Source organism: Ictidomys tridecemlineatus, chromosome X (genome assembly GCF_052094955.1).
Source record: "Ictidomys tridecemlineatus isolate mIctTri1 chromosome X, mIctTri1.hap1, whole genome shotgun sequence".
NCBI lineage: Eukaryota > Metazoa > Chordata > Mammalia > Rodentia > Sciuridae > Ictidomys > Ictidomys tridecemlineatus.
In genome coordinates this window covers 168,757-189,000 of record NC_135493.1, presented here as the reverse complement: position 1 = coordinate 189,000, position 20,244 = coordinate 168,757, and the positions used below count along the sequence as shown (strand labels likewise).

The 20,244-nt window shown below is 34.2% G+C and overlaps 1 protein-coding gene across 2 annotated transcripts in view; it reads left to right on the top strand.

Annotated features, from left to right (window-relative positions):
- Positions 1-20,244, top strand: part of Vamp7 (vesicle associated membrane protein 7) — a 48,627-nt gene that overhangs the window by 21,195 nt on the left and 7,188 nt on the right. For both annotated transcript variants that reach the window (XM_013366076.4, XM_005342078.5), the window contains exon 6: positions 10,508-10,575. In XM_013366076.4, coding sequence (XP_013221530.1) covers positions 10,508-10,575 — 68 coding nt within the window. The remainder of the gene's footprint in view (positions 1-10,507; positions 10,576-20,244) is intronic.

Genomic DNA, 20,244 nt, shown 5'->3' with positions numbered 1-20,244 from the left:
AATCCATCCCATTTATTGATTCTTGGTTTTAATTCTTGTGCTGTAGGAGTCTTATTAAGGAAGTTGGGGCCTAATCCCGCATGATGAAGACTAGGGCCTACTTTTCATTCTATTAGGTGCAGGGTCTCTGGTTTAATTCCTAGGTCCTTGATCCACTTTGGGTTGAGTTTTGTGCATGGTGAGAGATAGAGGTTTAATTTCATTTTGTTGCATATGGATTTCCAGTTTTTCCAGCATCATTTGTTGAAGAGGCTATCTTTTCTTCAATGCATGTTTTTGGTACCTTTATCTAATGTAAGATAATTGTAATTTTGTGGGTTAGTGTCCTCTATTCTGTACCATTGGTCTACCCATCTGCTTTGGTGCCAATACCATGCTGTTTTTGTTACTGTTCCTCTGTAGTATAGTTTGAGGTCAGGTATAGTGACACCACCTGCTTCGCTCTTCCTGCTTGGAATTGCTTTAGCTATTCTGGGTCTCTTATTTTTCCAGATGAATTTCATGATTGCTTTTTCTATTTCTGTGAGGAATTCCATTGGGATTTTGATTAGAATTGCATTAAATCTGTATAGTGCTTTTGGTAGTATGATCATTTTGATAATATTAATTCTGCCTATCCAAGAGCAAGGTAGATCTTTCCATCATCTAAGGTCTTCTTTGATTTCTTTCCTCAGGGTTCTGTAGTTTTCATTGTATAGATCATGTGATTCTTATCTTTGAGTCTATTGATATGATGAATTACATTTATTGATTTCCATATGTTGAACCAACCTTGCATCCCTGGGATGAATCCCACTTGATCATGGTGCACAATCTTTTTGATATGTTTTTGTATTTGATTTGTCAGATTTTCATTGAGAATTTTTGCATAGATTAGAGATATTGGTCTGAAGTTTTCTTTCTTTGAAGTATCTTGTCTAGTTTAGGAATCAGGGTGATATTGGCCTCATAGAATGAGTTTGGAAGTGCTGACTCTTTTTCTATTTCCTGAAATAAATTGGAGAGTATTGGTATTAGTTCATCTTTAAAGGTCTTGTAGAACTCGGCTGTGTACCCATCTGGTCCTGGGCTTTTCCTGTTTTCTTTTGTTGGCTTCTTCTATTTCCTCACTTGATATTGGTCTGTTTAAATTGTGTATATCTCCCTGACTCAATCTGGGGAGATCGTATGACTAAGGAATTTATCGATGCCTTCACTGTCTTCTATTTATTAGAGTATAAGGTTTCAAAATAATTTCTGATTATCCTCTGTATTTCTGTAGTGTCTGTTGTGATATTGCCTTTTTCATCACGGATGCTGATAATTTGAGTTCTCTCTCTCCTTCTCTTCATTAGCGTAGCTAAGGGTCTGTCAGTTTTATTTATTTATTTTTTGTTTTGTCTACTTTTTCAATTGTTTCTTTTGTTTTGATTTCAGCTCTAATTTTAATTATTTCTTGTCTTCTCCTGCTTTTGCTGTTGATTTGTTCTTCTTCTTCTAGGGCTTTGAGATGTAATGTGAGGTCATTTATTTGTTGACTTTTTCTTCTTTTAAGGAATGATCTCCATGCAATGAACTTTCCTCTTAGAACTGCTTTCATAGTGTCCCAGAGATTTTGATATGTTGTGTCTGAGTTTTCATTTTCCTCTAAGAACTTTTGATATCCTCCTTGATGTCTTTTGCAACCCATTATTCATTCAGTAGTATATTGTTTAGTCTCCATGTGATGTAGAATTTTTTATTCTTTATTTTGTTGTTGATTTCCAATTTCATTCCATTATGATCTGATAAAATGCATGGTAGTATCTCTACTTTTTTTGTATTTGTTAACAGTTGCTTTGTGGCATAGTATATGGTCTATTTTAGAGAAGGATCCATGTGCTGCTGAGAAGAAAGTGTATCCACTTGATGCAGGTTGAAATATTCTATATATTTCCATTAATTCTATGTTATTGATTGTATTATTGAGTTCTATAGATTCCTTATTCAACTTTTGTTTGGAAGATCTGTCCAGTGGTGAGAGAGGTGTTGAAGTCACCCAAGATTATTGTGTGGTGGTCATTTTGACTCTTGAACTTGAGAAGAGTTTGCTTGATGAACATAGCTGCACCATTGTTTGGGGCATATATATTTATGATTGTTATATTGTGTTGGTGTCTGGTTCCCTTGAGCAGTATGTAATGTCCTTCTTTATCCCTTTTGATTAACCTGGGCTTGAAGTCTACTTTATTTGATACAAAGATGGAAACCCCTGCTTGCTTCCGCATTCTGTGTAAGTGGTATGATTTTTCCAACCTTTCACCTTCAGTCTGTGTATGTCTTTTCCTATCTGATGAGTCTCCTGGATGCAGCATATTGTTGGATCTTTTTTTAATCCAGTCTGCTAGCCTATGCCTTTTGATTGGTGAGTTTAGGCCATTAACATTCAGGGTTATTACTGAGACATGGTTTGTATTCCCAGCCATATTTGTTTATTTTTATTATTTAACTTGACTTGATTTTCTTCTTTGATTAGTTTTTCCTTTAGTGTACTACCTCCCTGTGCTGATTTTCATTGTTGTTTTTCATTTCCTCCTCATGGAATATTTTTTCCAAGGATGTTTTGTCATGCCAGTTTTCTAGCTGTAAATTCTTTTAAGTTTTGTTTATCATGGATGGTTTTTATTTTATCATAAAATCTAAAGCTTAATTTTGCTGGATACAAGATTTTTGGTTACCATCCATTTTCTTTCAGAGCTTGATATATGTTGTTCCAGGATCTTTTTTTTTTTTTAAAGAGAGAGAGAATTTTTAATATTATTTATTTTTATTAGTTTTTGGCAGACACAACATCTTTGTTTGAATGTGGTGCTGAGGATCAAACCTGGGCCGCACACATGCCAGGCAATCACGCTACCACTTGAGCCACATCCCCAGCCTGTTCCAGGATCTTTTAGATTTCAGGGTCTGTGTTGAAAAATCTACTGTTATCCTAGTTGATTTTCCCCTATATGTAATCTGATTCCTTTCTCTCGTGGTTTTAAAATTTGTTCCTTATTCTGTATGTTGGGCATTTTTTAAATTTATATGACAGCAGAATGCATTACAATTCTTATTACATATATAGAGCACAATTTTTCATATCTCTTGTTGTGTACATAGTATATTTACCCCAATTCTTGTCTTCATACCTGTACTTTGGATAATAATGATCATCACATTCCACCATCATTTATTACCCCAGGTCCCCTTCCCTTCCCCTCCAACCCCTCTGCCCTATCTAGAGTTCCTCTATTCCTCCCATGCTCCCGCTCCCTATCCACTATGAATCAGCCTCCTTATATCAAAGAAAACTATTGGCATTTGGTTTTTGGGATTGGCTAACTTCACTTAGCATTATCTTCTCAAACTCCATCCATTTACCTGCAAATGCTGATTTTATTCTCTTTCATCGCTGAGTAATATTCCATTGTGTATATATGCCACATTTTTTTATTCATTCCTCTATTGAAGGGCATCTAGGTTGGCTCCACAATTTAGCTATTGTGAATTATGTTGCTATAAACATTCATGTGGCTATGTCCCTGTAGTATGCTGTTTTTATGTCCTTTGGGTATAGTCCAAGGAGAGAGATAGCTGGGTCAAATGGTGGTTCCATTTCCATATTGGCTGCACCAATTTGCAGTCCCACCAGCAGTGTATGAGTGTACTTTTTCCCCGCATCCTCGCCATATGTTGGGTATTTTTATTATAATATGTCTTGATGTGGCTCTGTTGTGGTTTTGTTCATTCAGTGTCTTGTATTTTGCTGCCTTTCCTATCCCATTTGGTCATTATTGATTTTATTATAAGTAGAATATTTCTCTTTAACTTTTGTATTGTTCATTACTAATACATAGAGATTCAGTTGATTTTTATATTGATCTTGTGTCACACAATTTTGTTGAATGTATTTAAAGTTTTTTGTCTTTTTGCTTTCCATTCCAGATGCCTTTATTGCCTTCTATAGCCTAACTGCCCTAGCTATAACCTCCAGTATAGTGTTAAATAGAAGTGGTGGAAGTGTATATCACTTTCTTATTATTGGTCTTAGGGAGATATGGGAAGTTTTTTGCAGTTAGGTATGAAATTAGCCGTGGGTTTTTCACAGATGCCCTTTATCAAGTGAGAAAATTCCCTTCTATTTTTTGTTTGTTGAGTAGTTTTATCATTAAAAGATACTGGATTTTGTCAAACTTTTATATATATGTTGAAGTGAATGTATGATTTTTGTTCTTTAATAATATGATATGTTATAGTAACTGATTTTCAGATATTAAATGAATGTTGCATTTCTAAAATAAATTCCACATAAATTCCATATAATCCTTTTTGTTTATTGCTGTATTCATTTTGCTAATACTTTATTGAGGATTTTTAATGTCTATATAAGAGATTTTGGTCTGTTGTTTTCTTGTGATGGATGTCTTTGTTTGGTTTTGATACAAAGGTAATACTGCCCTTCTATAATATGTTGACAAGTGTTCTTTTCTATTTTTGGAAAATTTTGTGAAAAATTGGATATGGATTGTTCTTGAAATGTTTGGTAGAATTTACCTTTGAAGCCAGCTGGGGCCTTGACCCTTCTTCAGGCAAAGTTTAAAAATTGCTAATTCAATTTCTGTACTTGTAGCTCTGTTCAGATTTTCTATTAATTCTTTTTTTAAATTTTTTAAAATTTTTTTAGTTATAGATGAACACAATACCTTTATTTTATTTATCTATTTTTATGTGTGTTGAGAATCAAACTCAGTGCCTCACATATGTTAGACAAGCACTCTACCACTGAGCCACACAGCCGCAGCCCCTTCTATTCATTCTTGAGTCTGTTTCAGTGTTTTGTATCTTTCTAGGAATTTGGCCATTTCTAACTTATCTAATTTGTTGAAAAAATTTTGTTAATAGCATTTCCATAGGATTCTTTTCATTTCTCAAAGATTGATGGTGATTTACCTCTTCTTTTATTCCTGATTTTAGTGATAGTTGAGTCTTCCCTCTTATCTTCTAAAATGTTTGTCAATTTTGCTGAACTTTTCAAAGAACCAACTTCTGGTTTTGTTGTTGTTGTTGTTTTTCTATACATATATAGGTCTTCCCTAATTTTTCTGCTCTATGTTTCCTTCCCATTGCTAGTTTTGAATTTAGTTAATGCTTCTTTATGAAGTCTTATAGAGTGAAAAATTAGGTTATTGACTTGAGATTAATTTGTTTTAACTTGGGTCACCATAACAGAATACTGCAGACTGGGTTACTTAAGCAATAGAATTTTTTTTCTCACATATGTAGAGGCTAGAAATCCATGATCAGGTTACCAGCATAGTCACATTCTTGTGAGGGCTCTTTTCCTGACTTACAGACGGCAGCTTTTCCCTGTGTCCTCACATGACAAGGAGAAAGAGAGCTTGCTCTCTGATGTCGCTTCTTATAAGAGAATTAGTTCTATCATGACAGCAATGTATCCCCTGCAATCTCATCTAAATTTAATTATCTTCCAAAGGTCATATTTCCAAATACTATAGCAAATTTCTTTTCTTTAATCTAGGTGTACTCTGCAATAAACTTCCCTCCATACACTGCTTTCACTTCTTCCCAACAGTCTTAGTATGTTGTTTTATACTTTCTTTCATGTCAAAATATTTTCTAATTTCCCTTGTGATTTCTTCTTTGACCATTTGGTTATTTAGGATTGGATGTTTAATTTTTATATATTTTTGAATTTCCCAAGTTGCTTTCTGTTACTGATTTCTAATTGTGTTCCTTTGTAGTTATAGAGGATCATTTAAATTTGTTGGGGATCATTTTATGACCAAATATATTGTCTACCAATGAAATATTCTATAAGCACTTGAGAAAAAATGTTACTGTATTATTGCTGGTAGAATGCTCTGTATGTGTGTTTTGTGTTTAGTTGACTTATTGTATTGTTCAAGTCTTCTAATTTCTGTTTATCTGTTGCCTAGTTTTTCTAGCCATTATTGAAATTTTGTACCAAACTTTCCAACTATTATTGTTGAATTGTCTGTTTTTCTTTTTAATTTTGTCAGTTTTTGCTTCATATATTTTCAGTCTCTCTTTTTAGGTGCATTTATTATGTTCATAATTAGCTATAGACTCATCAATTGGCCCTTTTATCTTTAAAGACTGTCCTTTTTTATCTCTACTGATGGGCTTTTGTTTTAAAATATACTTTGTTTTTCTATGTGCTCTCTTCTGGTTTCTTTTACCAGCTTGTTTGTATCTTTGAATCTAAAGTGTGTCTCTTATAAAGAGCATACAGTTGGATTTAGTTTATTCAGTCTAACACTATCATTTATTATGTTGTTTCATCATTTGATATTTAGTGTTATATAAAGTGGTAAGAATTTTTTGTTTTGAGACAGGATAGATCCTTCCTCTGGTGCCTAAGTAGCTGGGACTGCAAGCATGTATCACCATACCCAGGGCCTGCACAACCACCCCTAACTGACATGTATGGATTTATATCTGCTATTTTATTTTATACTTTATAGACAAATCATGTCTTATTTATTTATTTCTGGTTTTATATTACTGGATTCTTTTGAATTCAGTGACTATTTTCTGAGTTTTAAGTCCTATATAGATTTTTTTCACTATATATGTATTTTCTCCAGAGCTTATGTTATACATATTTACTTATCATAATTGACTTCAGATTTATATAAATATAATTCCAATGATATATGTAAATGTTACTCTTACACAGTTTATTCACTCTTCCCCCTTTTTGTGCTATTATTTCAATATATAATATGTCCATATATGTAACAAACTTAGTAAATTTATTTTATAAACCTTACCATTTCTGGTTGTTTTCATTTTTTCCACGGATTTGAATTACTATCATCTGTTATTTCCTTGCTTCAATGCACTTTTGTATTCATCTCCTTTATACTTTTATTTTAAAATTTATTATATCCCTGTATGGCATATGACCAACAATAAAATAATATATATATTGTTTTATACAAACATTTGTACATAATTATCTTTATCTTTATGTGTGTGTATGTGTAGATTTAGATTACAGTTTGGCATCCTGGTTTTAGCCTGAAATTTTTTCTTTATTATTTCTTTTTTTTAAATTTTGTTTTATTTTTATTTATTTATTTTTATGTGGTGTTGAGGATCTAAGCCAGCATCTCACACATGGTAGACAAGCACTCTACCATTGAGCTACAACCCTGGCCCCTCTTTATTTATAACACAATTCTGCTAGTGACCCATTCTTAGCTTGAATGATTTTTTTTTTTTTGGCCTTTATTTTTTTTTATTTTTATTTTTATTTTTTTTTTTTTGTACCAGGAATTGAACTCAGGGACACTCAACCTCTGAGCCACGTCCCCAGCCCTATTTTGTATTTTATTTAGAGACAGGGTCTGAGTTGCTTAGCACCTCACTGTTGCTGAGGCTGGGTTTGAACTCATGATTCTCCTGTCTGAGCCTCCCGAGCTGCTGGGATCACAGGCATGTGCCACCGTGCCCAGCTTACCTTCATTTTTTTGTATACCTTCATGTACTACTTATCTTTATGTGGTGCTAAGGATCAAACCCAGTGCTAGGCAAGCACTCATACATGCTAGATGAGCACTCTAGCACTGAGCCACAACTCCAGGCCCTCACCTTCATTTTTAAAAGATCATTTTATTTAATAGATGATTCTTGGTTGAAATGTTTTTTTTTTCTTTCGTCACTTAGAATGTCATCTCACTACCTTCTGGCTTCCATTGTTTCTGATGAGAAGTCATCTTTTACTGGTTTTCTCACGTGTGGGATAAATTGCTTTTATTGGCTACTTTTGAGATTTTCCTTGTCTTGCTGGGTGTGATGGCATGAGTCTGTAATCCCAGTGGCTCAGGAGGCTAAAACAGGAGTATTAACAGTTCAAAGCCAGCCTCAGCAATGGCAGGGTGCTAAGCAAGTCAGTGAGACCCTGTCTCTAAATAAAATACAAAATAGCGCCAGGGATGTGGTTCAGTGGTCAACTGTACCTAAGTTCAAACCCCGGTACCAAAAAAAAAAAAGAGAGAGAGAGATTTTTCTTGTCTTTGTTTTAGCTAGGGTGTGTTCAGTTGTGGAACTCTCTGTTTCTCCTTATTGTAATTTTTTTTTGATTCTTTAGATGTGTGAATTAATGTTTTTCATCAAATTTGGGATTTCACTAATATTTCTTCAAATATTTTTTCTCCTTTCTCTAGCTCCTGGTATTCCTCTGGTATTCCCATTACTCATATGTTGGTGCATTTTTGGTGTCCAACATTTCTCTGAGGCTCTGTTTATTTTTCTTCATTCTTTTTGTATCTTCATAAGAGATACTCTAAGTTGGCCTATCTTCAAGTTTGCTGATTCTTCTATCTGCTCCAATCTACTGCTCATTTCCTCAAGTAAACTTTTCATTTATTTTATAGTGCTCAATTTCTACTTGGTCCTTTCAAAATTAATTTTAACTCTATTGCTTTATTTAATAAGACATTGTCATCCTATCTTCCCTTGACTTCTGTAAGCATGGTTTCCTTTAGTTCACAGAATATATGTATTGTGGGTACTTTGAAGTTTTTGCTACTTTCAGCAGCTGTATTCCTCAGTCATTTTTCTCTTCCATGTTCTTTTTTCCAATGTATAGGTCATGCTTTTTTGTTTGTTTCTTTATACCTTATAATTTTTGTTGAAAATGGACATTTTAAATAATGTATTTTAGCAATTTGAGGTACTGATCCCCCCCCCAGGGCTTATTGTCTGCTTGTTTATTTGTTTTGTTATTGAGTTGGACTTTATAATTAAAGCTCGTTTTTTCCACAGTATGCATCCTCCAGTGCCAATCCTCAGAAGGAATAGCCTTGGGTATGCACACTGTCACCCTGGAATAATATATATCTGTTTGAGTATCTGTTTTATTGATTTTTCTGTTAAACTTCCCATTGCTCTGCTGCTGTCTCTTACTCAGTTGTTAGTCTCCACTAATTACAGGCTAGTTTGTTGCTTTTGATAGTGCCCCAGAGGTATATTGCTCCAATCTGATATAATTAGATGTGGGTTCCATTTGGGAGGCAGTTTTGGAGGCTTGTTCTGATCCCAGGAGAGCTCCTGTTAGTTGCCTTTTCTGTGTTTCTCTGTTAAATTTTTAGCTGGCCCATAGTTTAGCTTGATTTTCTCATGAAGTTGCAGTCTCATGTTATTTACTTACTTCCAACATCTCATTTTTGATAGTACCCTTAGGCTTGAACTTCCCTGTACTCTATTCCAAATAGTCTGTCACCCTAGAGAAAGCTCTGTGTTCATAAGGCTTACCTTTCCCCTGGTAAAAAATCTCTGAGCCACTACTCTGTAGTTATTAACAGTGACAGTGGACTGCTTCTCTTGGAGTGGCACCCTTTCCTTACCAATGGAGGGCTAGGTAACCTCTTTTTCCCTCATAGCATGGAAACTTCACTCTGAGTAGAAGGAAGAGCAGTTAGGACCCAGTATTCTTGGCCTGCCACCTGAGGTTAGCTTCTGTCCTATGGGTAAAGGCTAAGTAGATGAAAGGAACCCCAAACCTATTAGCTCTTCCTCCCCAGAACTGAGCTTCTGCAGCACAGAATTGAGCATAGAGTGGAATGATAAAGGATGGTAACCTGCCTTTCCTTGGAAAAGGGAATAGCTCTTGACTGGGACCTGTGGGAAAAAGGGAGTCCCCAAGCTGTACTTACCAAGAAGAGAGCTTCTGTGTCGCTGAAAGAAACACTGGAAGAGAGGGATTTACACACTACAGTTCTTGGGTCAAGTCTGGTCTACTGCCTGTTGTTCTACATAAAATTTCATTGGAATACAGTTAAAACAATTCATTTACATATTTTCTATTTCTGGCATAGTGAAAGTAATTGCAATAGAGAATGTATGGCACACAAAGCCTAAAATATTTAGTAATTGGCCCTTTACAGGAAAAAAAAACTGTCAACCCATACTTTATTTGATGAGCTTTACTAAAATATTTTTTAATTTATTAGGAAGAAAGATTTATTTTGGCCCATGGTTCTTAAGGTATCAGTCCAAGATCAAGTAGTCCCATTGCTTTGGGCCTCTGATAAGGGTAGCATATCATGGCAGGACGACATGGCAGAACAAACCAAAATCTTTTATTACTTAAAGGTATAAGCACTTCTGTTATAAATATGGGCTGTCAAGACTACCATCTAAATTAAAATAAAATTTCAATTAAACAAACACAAAGCCACGCATGGTGGTGCATATCTGTAATCCTAGGGGCTCTAGAGGCTGAGGCAGGAGAATCGTGAGTTCAAAGCCAGCCTTAGCAACTTAGTGAGGTGTTAAGCAGCACATTGAGACCCTGTCTCTAAATAAAATACAAAATAGGGCTGGGGATGTGGCTCAGTGGTTGAGTGACCCTGAATTCAATTCCTAATACCCCCCTTCCCCCCCCCAAAAAAAAACAAAAACAAAAATTGCATATTTTTAATATAAAACATTTTTTTCTTTTTTCTCATATTTTCAGATCTAGTAGCTCAGCGTGGAGAAAGATTGGAATTATTGATAGATAAAACAGAAAATCTCGTGGATTCAGTAAGTATGGAATATGATAATATTTTTCAGGATATAAATTAGAGAAACTGCAAACGATAGCTAATTAATTGAGAAGTGTCTTAAATTCAATATTCTGGTTGTTCTCCTTTCTTATTTCCATTATGTGATTATATTGTGATAAGGAAGATAACAGTGAGGCATAGCAAAAAAAAAAAAAAGAAAAAGAAAAAGCCACTATGCATTAGTAGCCATTAAGTAAGCTTTGGTTTGGAAGATGATGCCTACATAATTCACAACCTCAATATTATGTACTAGTCTTTTTTCTCTACAAATCTGTAAAACATGAAACAAATAAATGTATACACCATTTGTGACCCAGTATGAGTCCTGAAAACTGGATAATTCACATTTTTTAAAGATAGTTTCATCTTTCCTTGAATAAAGCCAAAGGAATGGGTTGGAAAGAGGAGGTAAGCCTTAAAGAAGATGGTAAGATAGTATGTCCTTGTGACCTACTTATACTAGTTACATATGTCTTCACATTTTCTATGTGGTTAAATGAATCAACATTTGGAAAAAGTTGATAGATATATGGTGAACAGATGGGTGGCAGAGATCAGTTACAATTGGGTAACATAATTACAAATTTAAATGCAGAGCACAATTTTGCAGATTATGTTTTGGTCAGCTTTTTCACTGCTATGACCAAAAGACCTGACAAGAACAGAGTGTAGATAAGGACAAGTTTAGTTTGGCTCATGGTTTCAGAGATCTTAGACTATAGACAGATGACTCCATAGCTTTGGCAGGAGGACATGGAAGAGGAAAGCAGCTCAGGACATGGCACCAGGAAGTAGAGAGAGCTTTGCTCACTAGGGACAATATATAAACCCCAAAGACACAGCCCAGTGACCACCTCCTCCAGCCACATCCTACCTACCTATATTACCTACTGCCCAATTAATTCATCCATATGGGTGGATTAATGTACTGATTAGGTTAAAAACATCTCATAATCTGATCATTTTATCTCAGAAAAATCTTACATTGTCTCTCACATGAACTTTTGGAGGACACCTTATATCTAAACCATAACACCTTGAAGTAGATCAGTTTAGCTCCATTCTAGGACTTCAGTTAAACTTGAAGTTCGCCCACAACTCATGATGCTCTGTTCATTTTCTTCAGTCTTTTTCTCTCTGTTTTATTTAGGATAGTTCTAATGCTATGTCCAAATTTTCTTTTCTTCCATAGTTTTTAATTTGCTATTAATCTCATCCTGTATATTTTTCATTTCTACTAGTTCGGTTTGAATCTTTTTTATGTCTCCCTCACATGTGCATGTTTTCCTCTACCTTCTTGAATATGTGAAGTCTATTGTAATTGAAGTGTTTATTCCTCTTACATGTAATATAAAATTGATTAAATTGGGTTTAAGTGAGCCATCTTGCTCTTTGTTTTTTATTTCCTCCATCTTCTTTTGATTACTTAAGTTTTGTATTGTTCTTTTATCATTTCTACTGGTTATTTTAACACTTTTATTGAGAAATGAGCTCAGACCATATAAATAAACCATTTAAGTTGCATATTTCAGTGATTTTTGATAAATTGCATTATCAGTTTTTTTTAAATTGTTGCAAATGTATAGCATAAATTTTGCAATTTTGACCATTTCTTAAGTGTAAAATTTAATGACATTCATAGACCTACAGTGTGTTCCAACCATTGTTACTTTTTCCAAACGAATTTATCACCCTGAACAGAAACTTGGGACCTCTGAGTAATAATTCCCAATTCCCATAGTTAATATCTCGTATCAACTTTGTCTGTGAATTTGCCTGTTCTAGGTATCTCGTGTAAGTAGAATTAGTAATATTTGTTCTTTTGTGTCAGGCTTGTTTAACTGAGCATGATATTTTCAAGGTTTATCCTTATTATAGCTTGTATCATAACTTTATTCCTTTTTATGGCTAAATAATATTCCATATATTGTATTATATACCTCATTTGTTATCTATTCATATATAGATAGACACTTGGGATGTTTCACCTTTTAACTATTATGAATAATTTGTAGTGAACATTGGTGTACAGATATGTATTTGAATTCTGCTTACAGTTCCTTTGGGTCTATACCTAGGAATGAAATTGCTGAGTAATATAGTGATTCTATGTTTAGCTTTTTGAGGAACACTAAACTTTTCCGTAGCAGTTGCACCATTTTGCATTCCCATCAGCAATGTGTGAGGGTATCAGTTTCTCTACTCTTTGCAAGCACTTACTTTCCACCTTTATATTATAGTCATCCTAGTGGATATGAAGTAGTATCTTATTATTTTGTATTTTCTAATATTTTAAGAACATACACATTTGCTATGGTATGGTAAAGCTATTGGGCCAGTGGAGGAGATGAGAATTAGTCTTGGAAGAAAGAAATTTATTATGCTTTTAGATCCCAGAGATAAAGTCATCACATGCCACATGGGATTACAGGAAAACACCAGGGTGTTTAGAAAGCCGAAGGACCAGGAGAAAGGGAAAATTCAATACTAAAGCTTTTATTGTGGCTTCTGCAGGAAAGGCAAGATAGAACAGAGTAAAATAGTTTAACATTGACTATCTTATATAATTTCAGTGGACTCTTTTAAAAATATTTTTTTAAAGATGGACACAATATCTTTATTTATTTTATATATTTTTATGTGGTACTGAGGATCAAACCCAGTGCCTCACATGTGCAAAGCAAGTGCTCCACTGCTGAGCTATAACCCCAGCACCTCAGAGAACTCTTAAGTTATCAGGGTGGTCTATAGTTACCTGGTATCTGACCCTGAGACGATAAGACAAAAGGATATTGACTCTTGAAGTGCCTGAGCCAGAAAAAGGAGATACAGCTCTGGATTGGTCAATTTGCATATCAAACACATGCTCCTTTCTGGGCCCTTTGCTATCTCTGAGAATTAGCTGCCCTTAAGAGAGGTACTCTCAGGGCTGGGATGTAGCTCAGTGGCAAAGCGTCTGCCTTGCATTCGCAAAGCCCTGGGTTCGACCCCCAGTTCCAAAAAAAAAGACAAAAAAAAAGAGAGGTACTCTCTCCTTGGCCAGAATATTTTTTTAAGATGTTAGGATATCATAACATGTAAAAAAATTAGATATGTAATACAACTAATGATGTTGAATATTTTTTCCATGTGCTTATTGTCCATCTATTTATCTTCTTTAGAAAAAAATAATTCAATCCTCTGGCCATTTTTAAATAGGGTTTTTTTTTAAATCATTGAGTTTCAGGAGTGTTTTTTTAATATAATCTGGGTATTAACCCCTTATCAGTATATGCTTTGATAATATTTTCTTCGATTCTGTGGGTTGTCTTTTCATTCTCTTACATTAGTGTCCTTTGATGTGCAAAAGTTCTTAAGTTTTAATTCATTAGACAAATTTTTTCCTTGAGATTTTGTGCTTCCGGTGTTACATCTAAGAAAGCATTGCCTAATCCAGTGACATAATGCTTTTGCCCTATGTTTTCTTAAGAATTTTATAGTTTTAGCTCTTAAGTTTAGGTCTTTGATGCATTTTGAGTTAAATTTTGTTTTGGTGTTATATAAGGGTCGAACTTCATTACAGCTTATACCATACAAAGCATCATTAAGAGACTATTGTGAACAATTGCATGCCTACCAAGGCTGAATCTTAAAAAAGTAGAAAACCTAAATACACTGATAGCAAGTAAGGAGATTGAATCAATAGTTTAAAACCTCCCAACAAATTAGGACCAGTTGACTTTACTGGTGAATTTTACTAAATATTTAAAGAAAGGTCAATACTAATCCTACTTAAGCTCTTCAAAAAATCAAAGATAAATAGTTCCACACTCATGTTTTGAGGCCAACATTACTTTGATATCAAAGTCAGACAAAGATACTATAGGAAACTACAAACCAATATTCCTGATGAACATAAATGCAAAAGTCCTCAGCAAAAATACTAGGAAATCAAACTCAACAGTATATTGAAAGGATCACACACTATAACCAAGTGGGAGTTATCCCTGGGATACAAAGATGATTCAACATATGCAAATCAATTGGTATTTTACACCATATAAATAGAATGAAAGATGAAAATCACATAATAAACTCAATAGATGTAGAAAAAGTCAGTTGACAAAATTCAGTGCCCTTTCATGATAAAAAGTAAAATTCAACAAACATGGAATAGAAAGAATTTACCTCAATGTAATAACTAGTATATATAAAAAGTCCACAACTGACATTATACTCAACAGTAAAAACTGCAAGTTTTTCCTCTAAAATTAGCAACAAGACAAGGATATCCACTCTTTTTTAAATAATTTTTAAGACCTTTATTGTATTTATTGATTTTTATGGTAGTGCTGAGGATTGAACCCAGGGTTTTGCATGTGTTAGACGAGCACTCTACCACTGAGCCATAATCCCAGCCCCTAACCACTCTTATCACATCTATTTACTATAGTACTGAAGCCTTGACCAGAGCAATTGGGAGCAAGAAAAGAAAAAAGAAAAAAAGGGGCATCTGGATAGGAAAGACATAAAAATCATTTTGTTTGCAGATGGTATGATAACATATGTAGAAACCCATAATGATTTAACATATACAACACACACACACACACACACACACACATACACACATACACACACAGAACTAATAAACAAATTCAGTGAGGAGGCAGGATGCATAGTTGACATACAAAAATCTTGCATTTCTACACATTAGCAACAAACTATCTCTAAAATAAATTAAGGTAAATATGAAAATTCCATTTATAATAACACCAAAAAGAACAAAATAATTAGGAATAAACTTAATCAAGATGTTGAAGAATTATATGTTGAAAACTATAAAACATTGATGGAAGAAATCATTGCCCAATGAATTAGGCAAGAGAAAAAAGTAAAGAACATTCAAGTTGGAAAGGAGGAAGTCAAATTATTTCTATTTACATTTGACTTGATCATATATACGTAGAAATCCCTGAAAATTACACCAAAAACTGTTAGAATTAATAAACAAATTCAGTAAAGTTGCAGGATACAAATCAACATACAAAATCAATAGCATTTCTATATGCCAATAGTGAACTATCTGAAAAAGAAGTCAAGAGAGTTATCCATTTATAATAGCTACAAAACAAATAAATATCCTAGGAATAGATTTAACCAAGTAGGTGAAAAATCTCTACAATAAAAACTAAAACAGTAAAAGAAATTGAAGGTGACACAAATAAACAGAAGGTTATATAATTAATAGATTGGAAGAATTAATATTATTATAACATCCTAAAGTGGTCTACAGATTCAATACAGTTCCTATCAAATATCAATGACATTCTTCACAGGAATAGAAAAAATCCTAAAATCTGTGTAGAACTAAAAAGGATCCTAAATAGTCAAAGCAATCTTGAGGAAAAAAACAAAACTGACTTCAAAATATCCTACAAAGCTGTGACAATCTAAACAATATAGTATTGGGATGAAAATCAACATACAACCCATGGAATAAAATAGCCTAAAAGTAAACTCATATGTCTAGCCAACTAATTTTCAACAGGGTTCTAAAAAATATGCATTGGAGAAAGGACAATCTTTTCAATAAATGGTGTTGGGAAAACTGGATGTTCACATGCAAAAGAATGAAATTGACCCTTATCTTATACCAGAGGCTTTTTAAGAGAATTTGTTTCTTTCTTCTTCTGGTTTCTCTTGGCTGCTGGTATTCCTCAGCTTTTGTCTGTGTTAATGCAGTTTCTACTTCCATGTTCATATCACCTCGTGTGTGTGTGTGTGTGTGTGTGTGTGTGTGTGTGTGTGTGTGTGTGTGTGAAAAATCCCTCCTACTTTCTTTCTGTAAGGATGTTTGTGGTGGCATTTAGGGCCTATCTGGATAATCCAAGATGCTCTCCTCATCTGAAGAATATTGACATCTGTAAAGACCCTTAGTCCAAATAATGTCACATTCACAGGGATTGTGATCTGGACATATCTTTGGAGCTATCATTCAGTCTACTACAGAGGTATGGCAGCTCCCCAAGTCTCCTTACAGCTGCTAAAGAAATTATCCAGCTTTTCAGATTTTCTTTGTCATTCCCACAGGAATTTTTATATCTTGTTCTCTTCAGCCTACCCCCATACACAGTCCTATGGAAAGGTTTGGTAAGTTGTGACAACTGGGTGTTTTTTTTTTTTTAATGGCTAAACTGATCTTAAACAGGTGATCTATCAGTGTTCAGATGTTGACCTGAGAATTGTGAAGGAATCTCCATTCCAATTTATTGAATCACAAAACTATTTAGATATATTTGTTTCATTGCTTATTACTTTTTTAAAAATTCATGTTATCTTCCTCTTTCTTGAAGTCTTTATTGCGATTTAGTTTTTATTTGAGATGTCTTGACATGTTTTCTTCATAATGATCTAAATCTTTTCAGGAATGAATTTGTTCCCGTTCATATTTGAACAATGTTTTGAGTGGTATAGAATTCTAAAATTAAGATAATTTCCCCTTATAATTTTCTAAATGTTGATACTTTTTTGTAACTAATTGCAAAGAGTTTAGGAAACTGAGAAATTAAGCAGTTATACAGTTTAAAAGGCACAATTCCAAAAACCACCCTCACTTCTGATACTAATTACTAGTCTGGAGGTTCCCAAAACCACCTTCACATTTGATAGTTTGTTAGAAGGCTCACAGAATTTCGTGAACATTGTAATGCTTGGTTAATGTTTTATTGCAGGCAGAAGATACAGATTTAAAAGGAAAAAGTCCATTCAGTAGACTTTGGAAAGGTACTAAATGTGTAGCGTGTGTCATCATAGAATCAGGATATATTACTTTCCTGTCATAACATGTAGCACCAAGCATGGAATATTGCCCAACAAAGAAGTTTAATCAAATCTTAGTGTTCAGAGTTTTTATTGAGATTTCATTAAACAGGCATGTTTGCCTGCCTGCTGGCTTGATCTGTCTTCAGCTCTCTGGGTGTGACCTAAAGCCCCCTAAATCACATGGTTTGTTTTTATGGAATGACTAGCTCTCATCCTAAATCATATTGTTACTGTCTAGATAACTGTATATTATAAAAGGAAATCAAGAAATCAGTCTCATTTTTGATAGTATCAAAAAGGATAAAATACTTAGAAATACATGTAACCAAGGAAGATAAATATCAATACACTGAAAACTATAAAACATTGATTAAAGAAATTGAAGAAAACACAAATAAATGGAAAGATATGCTATATTCACAAATTGAAGAATCAATATTGCTAAAATGCCCATATTGCCCAAAGCAACATACATGTTCAATACAATACCTATCAAAGTTCCAGTGGGCATTTTTCACAGAATAGAGAAACAATTCTAAAATTTATATGAAAGTTCAAAACATCCCAAATAGCTAGAACATTCTTGAGAAAGGAAAAAAAGTCAGAGGCTTCATACTTTATTGGTTTCGAATTATATTACAAAGCTATAGTAACCCACAGTTTAGTTCTGGCATGAAAAGACATATAGAGCAATGGTGCAGAATAGAAAGCCCAGAAATAAACTCATGCATATTTACTGACAATATTTGACAAGAATGCCATGAACATGCAGAGGGAAAGGACGGTCTCTTCAGATATTGGGAAACTTGATATTCACGTGCAAAAGAATGAAATTGGACTCTTATCTTACACCATACACAAATCAATTTAAAATAGATTAAAGACTTAAAAACATAAGACCTGAAATCATAAAACTCCTGGAAGAAAATGGAGGGAAAGCATCTTATTGTTTTAGGCAATGATTTGTTTTTTTGCATATGAATCCAAAAACTCAGGCAACAAAAGCAAAAATAAACAAATGGAACTATGTCAAACTAAGAAGTCTCTACATAGTAAAAAAACAGTCAACAAAAAGAAAAAGCAACCTACATATTGGGATGAAATATTTATAAACCATACACCTGATGTAACAGGTTAGTATTCAAAATATATTAGAAACTTACACTATTCAAATAGCAAACAAAAAATAACCTACTTAAAAAATTGTCAAAGGTCCTAATAGACATCTGTTTAAAGAAGACATGCATGGCCAAGAGGTATATGAAAAGAAGTTCAACATCACTAATCATCAGGGAAATACAAATCAAAACCACAGGGAGATATCACCTTATACAATTGGGTTGACTGTTTTCAAAAAGATGAGAGGACAAGTGTTGGTGAGGGTTTGGAGAAAAAGGAACCTTTGCACACTGTTGATGGGAATGTAAGTTGATATAACCAATATGGAAAACATTATGGAGGGTCTCAAAATACTAAAACAAGAACCACCATATGATCCAGCAATTGGTCTTTAGCATGTCTTACACCCAAAAGAAATAAAACCAATACCTCAAAGAAATATCTTTGTGGGCTGGGGTAGTTGCTCAATAGTAGTAGCTCAGCACTTGCCTTGCACATGTGATTCACTGAGTTTGATCCTTAGCACCACATAAATAAATAAAATAAAGGTATTGTGTTCATCTCCAACTAAAAATAAAAAGATCTTTCCACCATGTTCATTGCAGCATTATTCATAATAGCTGAAATATGGAAACAGTTGATAAGTGTCTTCCAGTGGATGAATGGATAAAGAAATGGTGATACACAAACACACACACACATTGGAATGTTATTCAGCCATAAAGACAAAGGTGATCCTGCCATTTGCAGCAACACGGGTAAATCTAGAGAACATTATACTAAATGAAATAATTTAAATAAGAATGCTAAAATGTTGGATACATAGAAGCAGAGCATAGAACACTGGTTCCCAGGGAGCTGGGGGAAGAGGGAAAATGGAAAGATATTGGTCAAAGTGTATGGACTTGCAGTTATAAGATGAATAAATTCTGGAGACCTAATGTACAACATAGTGACCATAGTTAATAAGATATTGAGCTGGTCTCAGTGGCGCATGCCTGTAATCCCAGCAACTCCAGAGGCTGAGGCAGCAAGATCATGAGTTCAAAGCCAGACTCAGCAAAAGCAAGGCACTAAGCAACTCAGTGAGACCCTGTCTCTAAATAAAATTCAAAATAGGGCTGAGGATGTGGCTCAGTGGTTGAGTGCCCCCGAGTTCAATCCCCGGTACTCAAAAAATAATAGTAATATTTTTATTATTGAATATTTCAAATATGCCATGAGAGCAGATCTTTTTTTTAAAGAGAGAGAGAGAGAGAGAATTTTTTTAATATTTATTTTTTAGTTTTCGGCGGACACAACATCTTTGTATGTGGTGCTGAGGATCGAATCCATGCTGCACGCATGCCAGGCAAGCGCGCTACCGCTTGAGCCACATCCCCAGCCCCGATAGCAGATCTTAAGCATTCTCAGAACACATGTAAAATGTAACTGTGAGGTGATGGATGTTATATAGCATGATTGTGGCAGTCATTTTCCAATGTACACATATATGAAAACATCACATATTATACCTTGAATATCTGTAATTTTTAACTATCAATTATATCTCAAAGCAGAAAAAATAAAAAGTAAAACATAAAAGCTTGGAGTTCTGAAACGTTTCTGGGAGATGGAAAGTATGTGCCTTCTTTCAGTATTCTTGCCACATACCTGACGTGTTATGTCAAAAGATTCAAGTCATTCTTAGTTTGGGGACTTCCTTCTTGTGGTTCTTTGATTA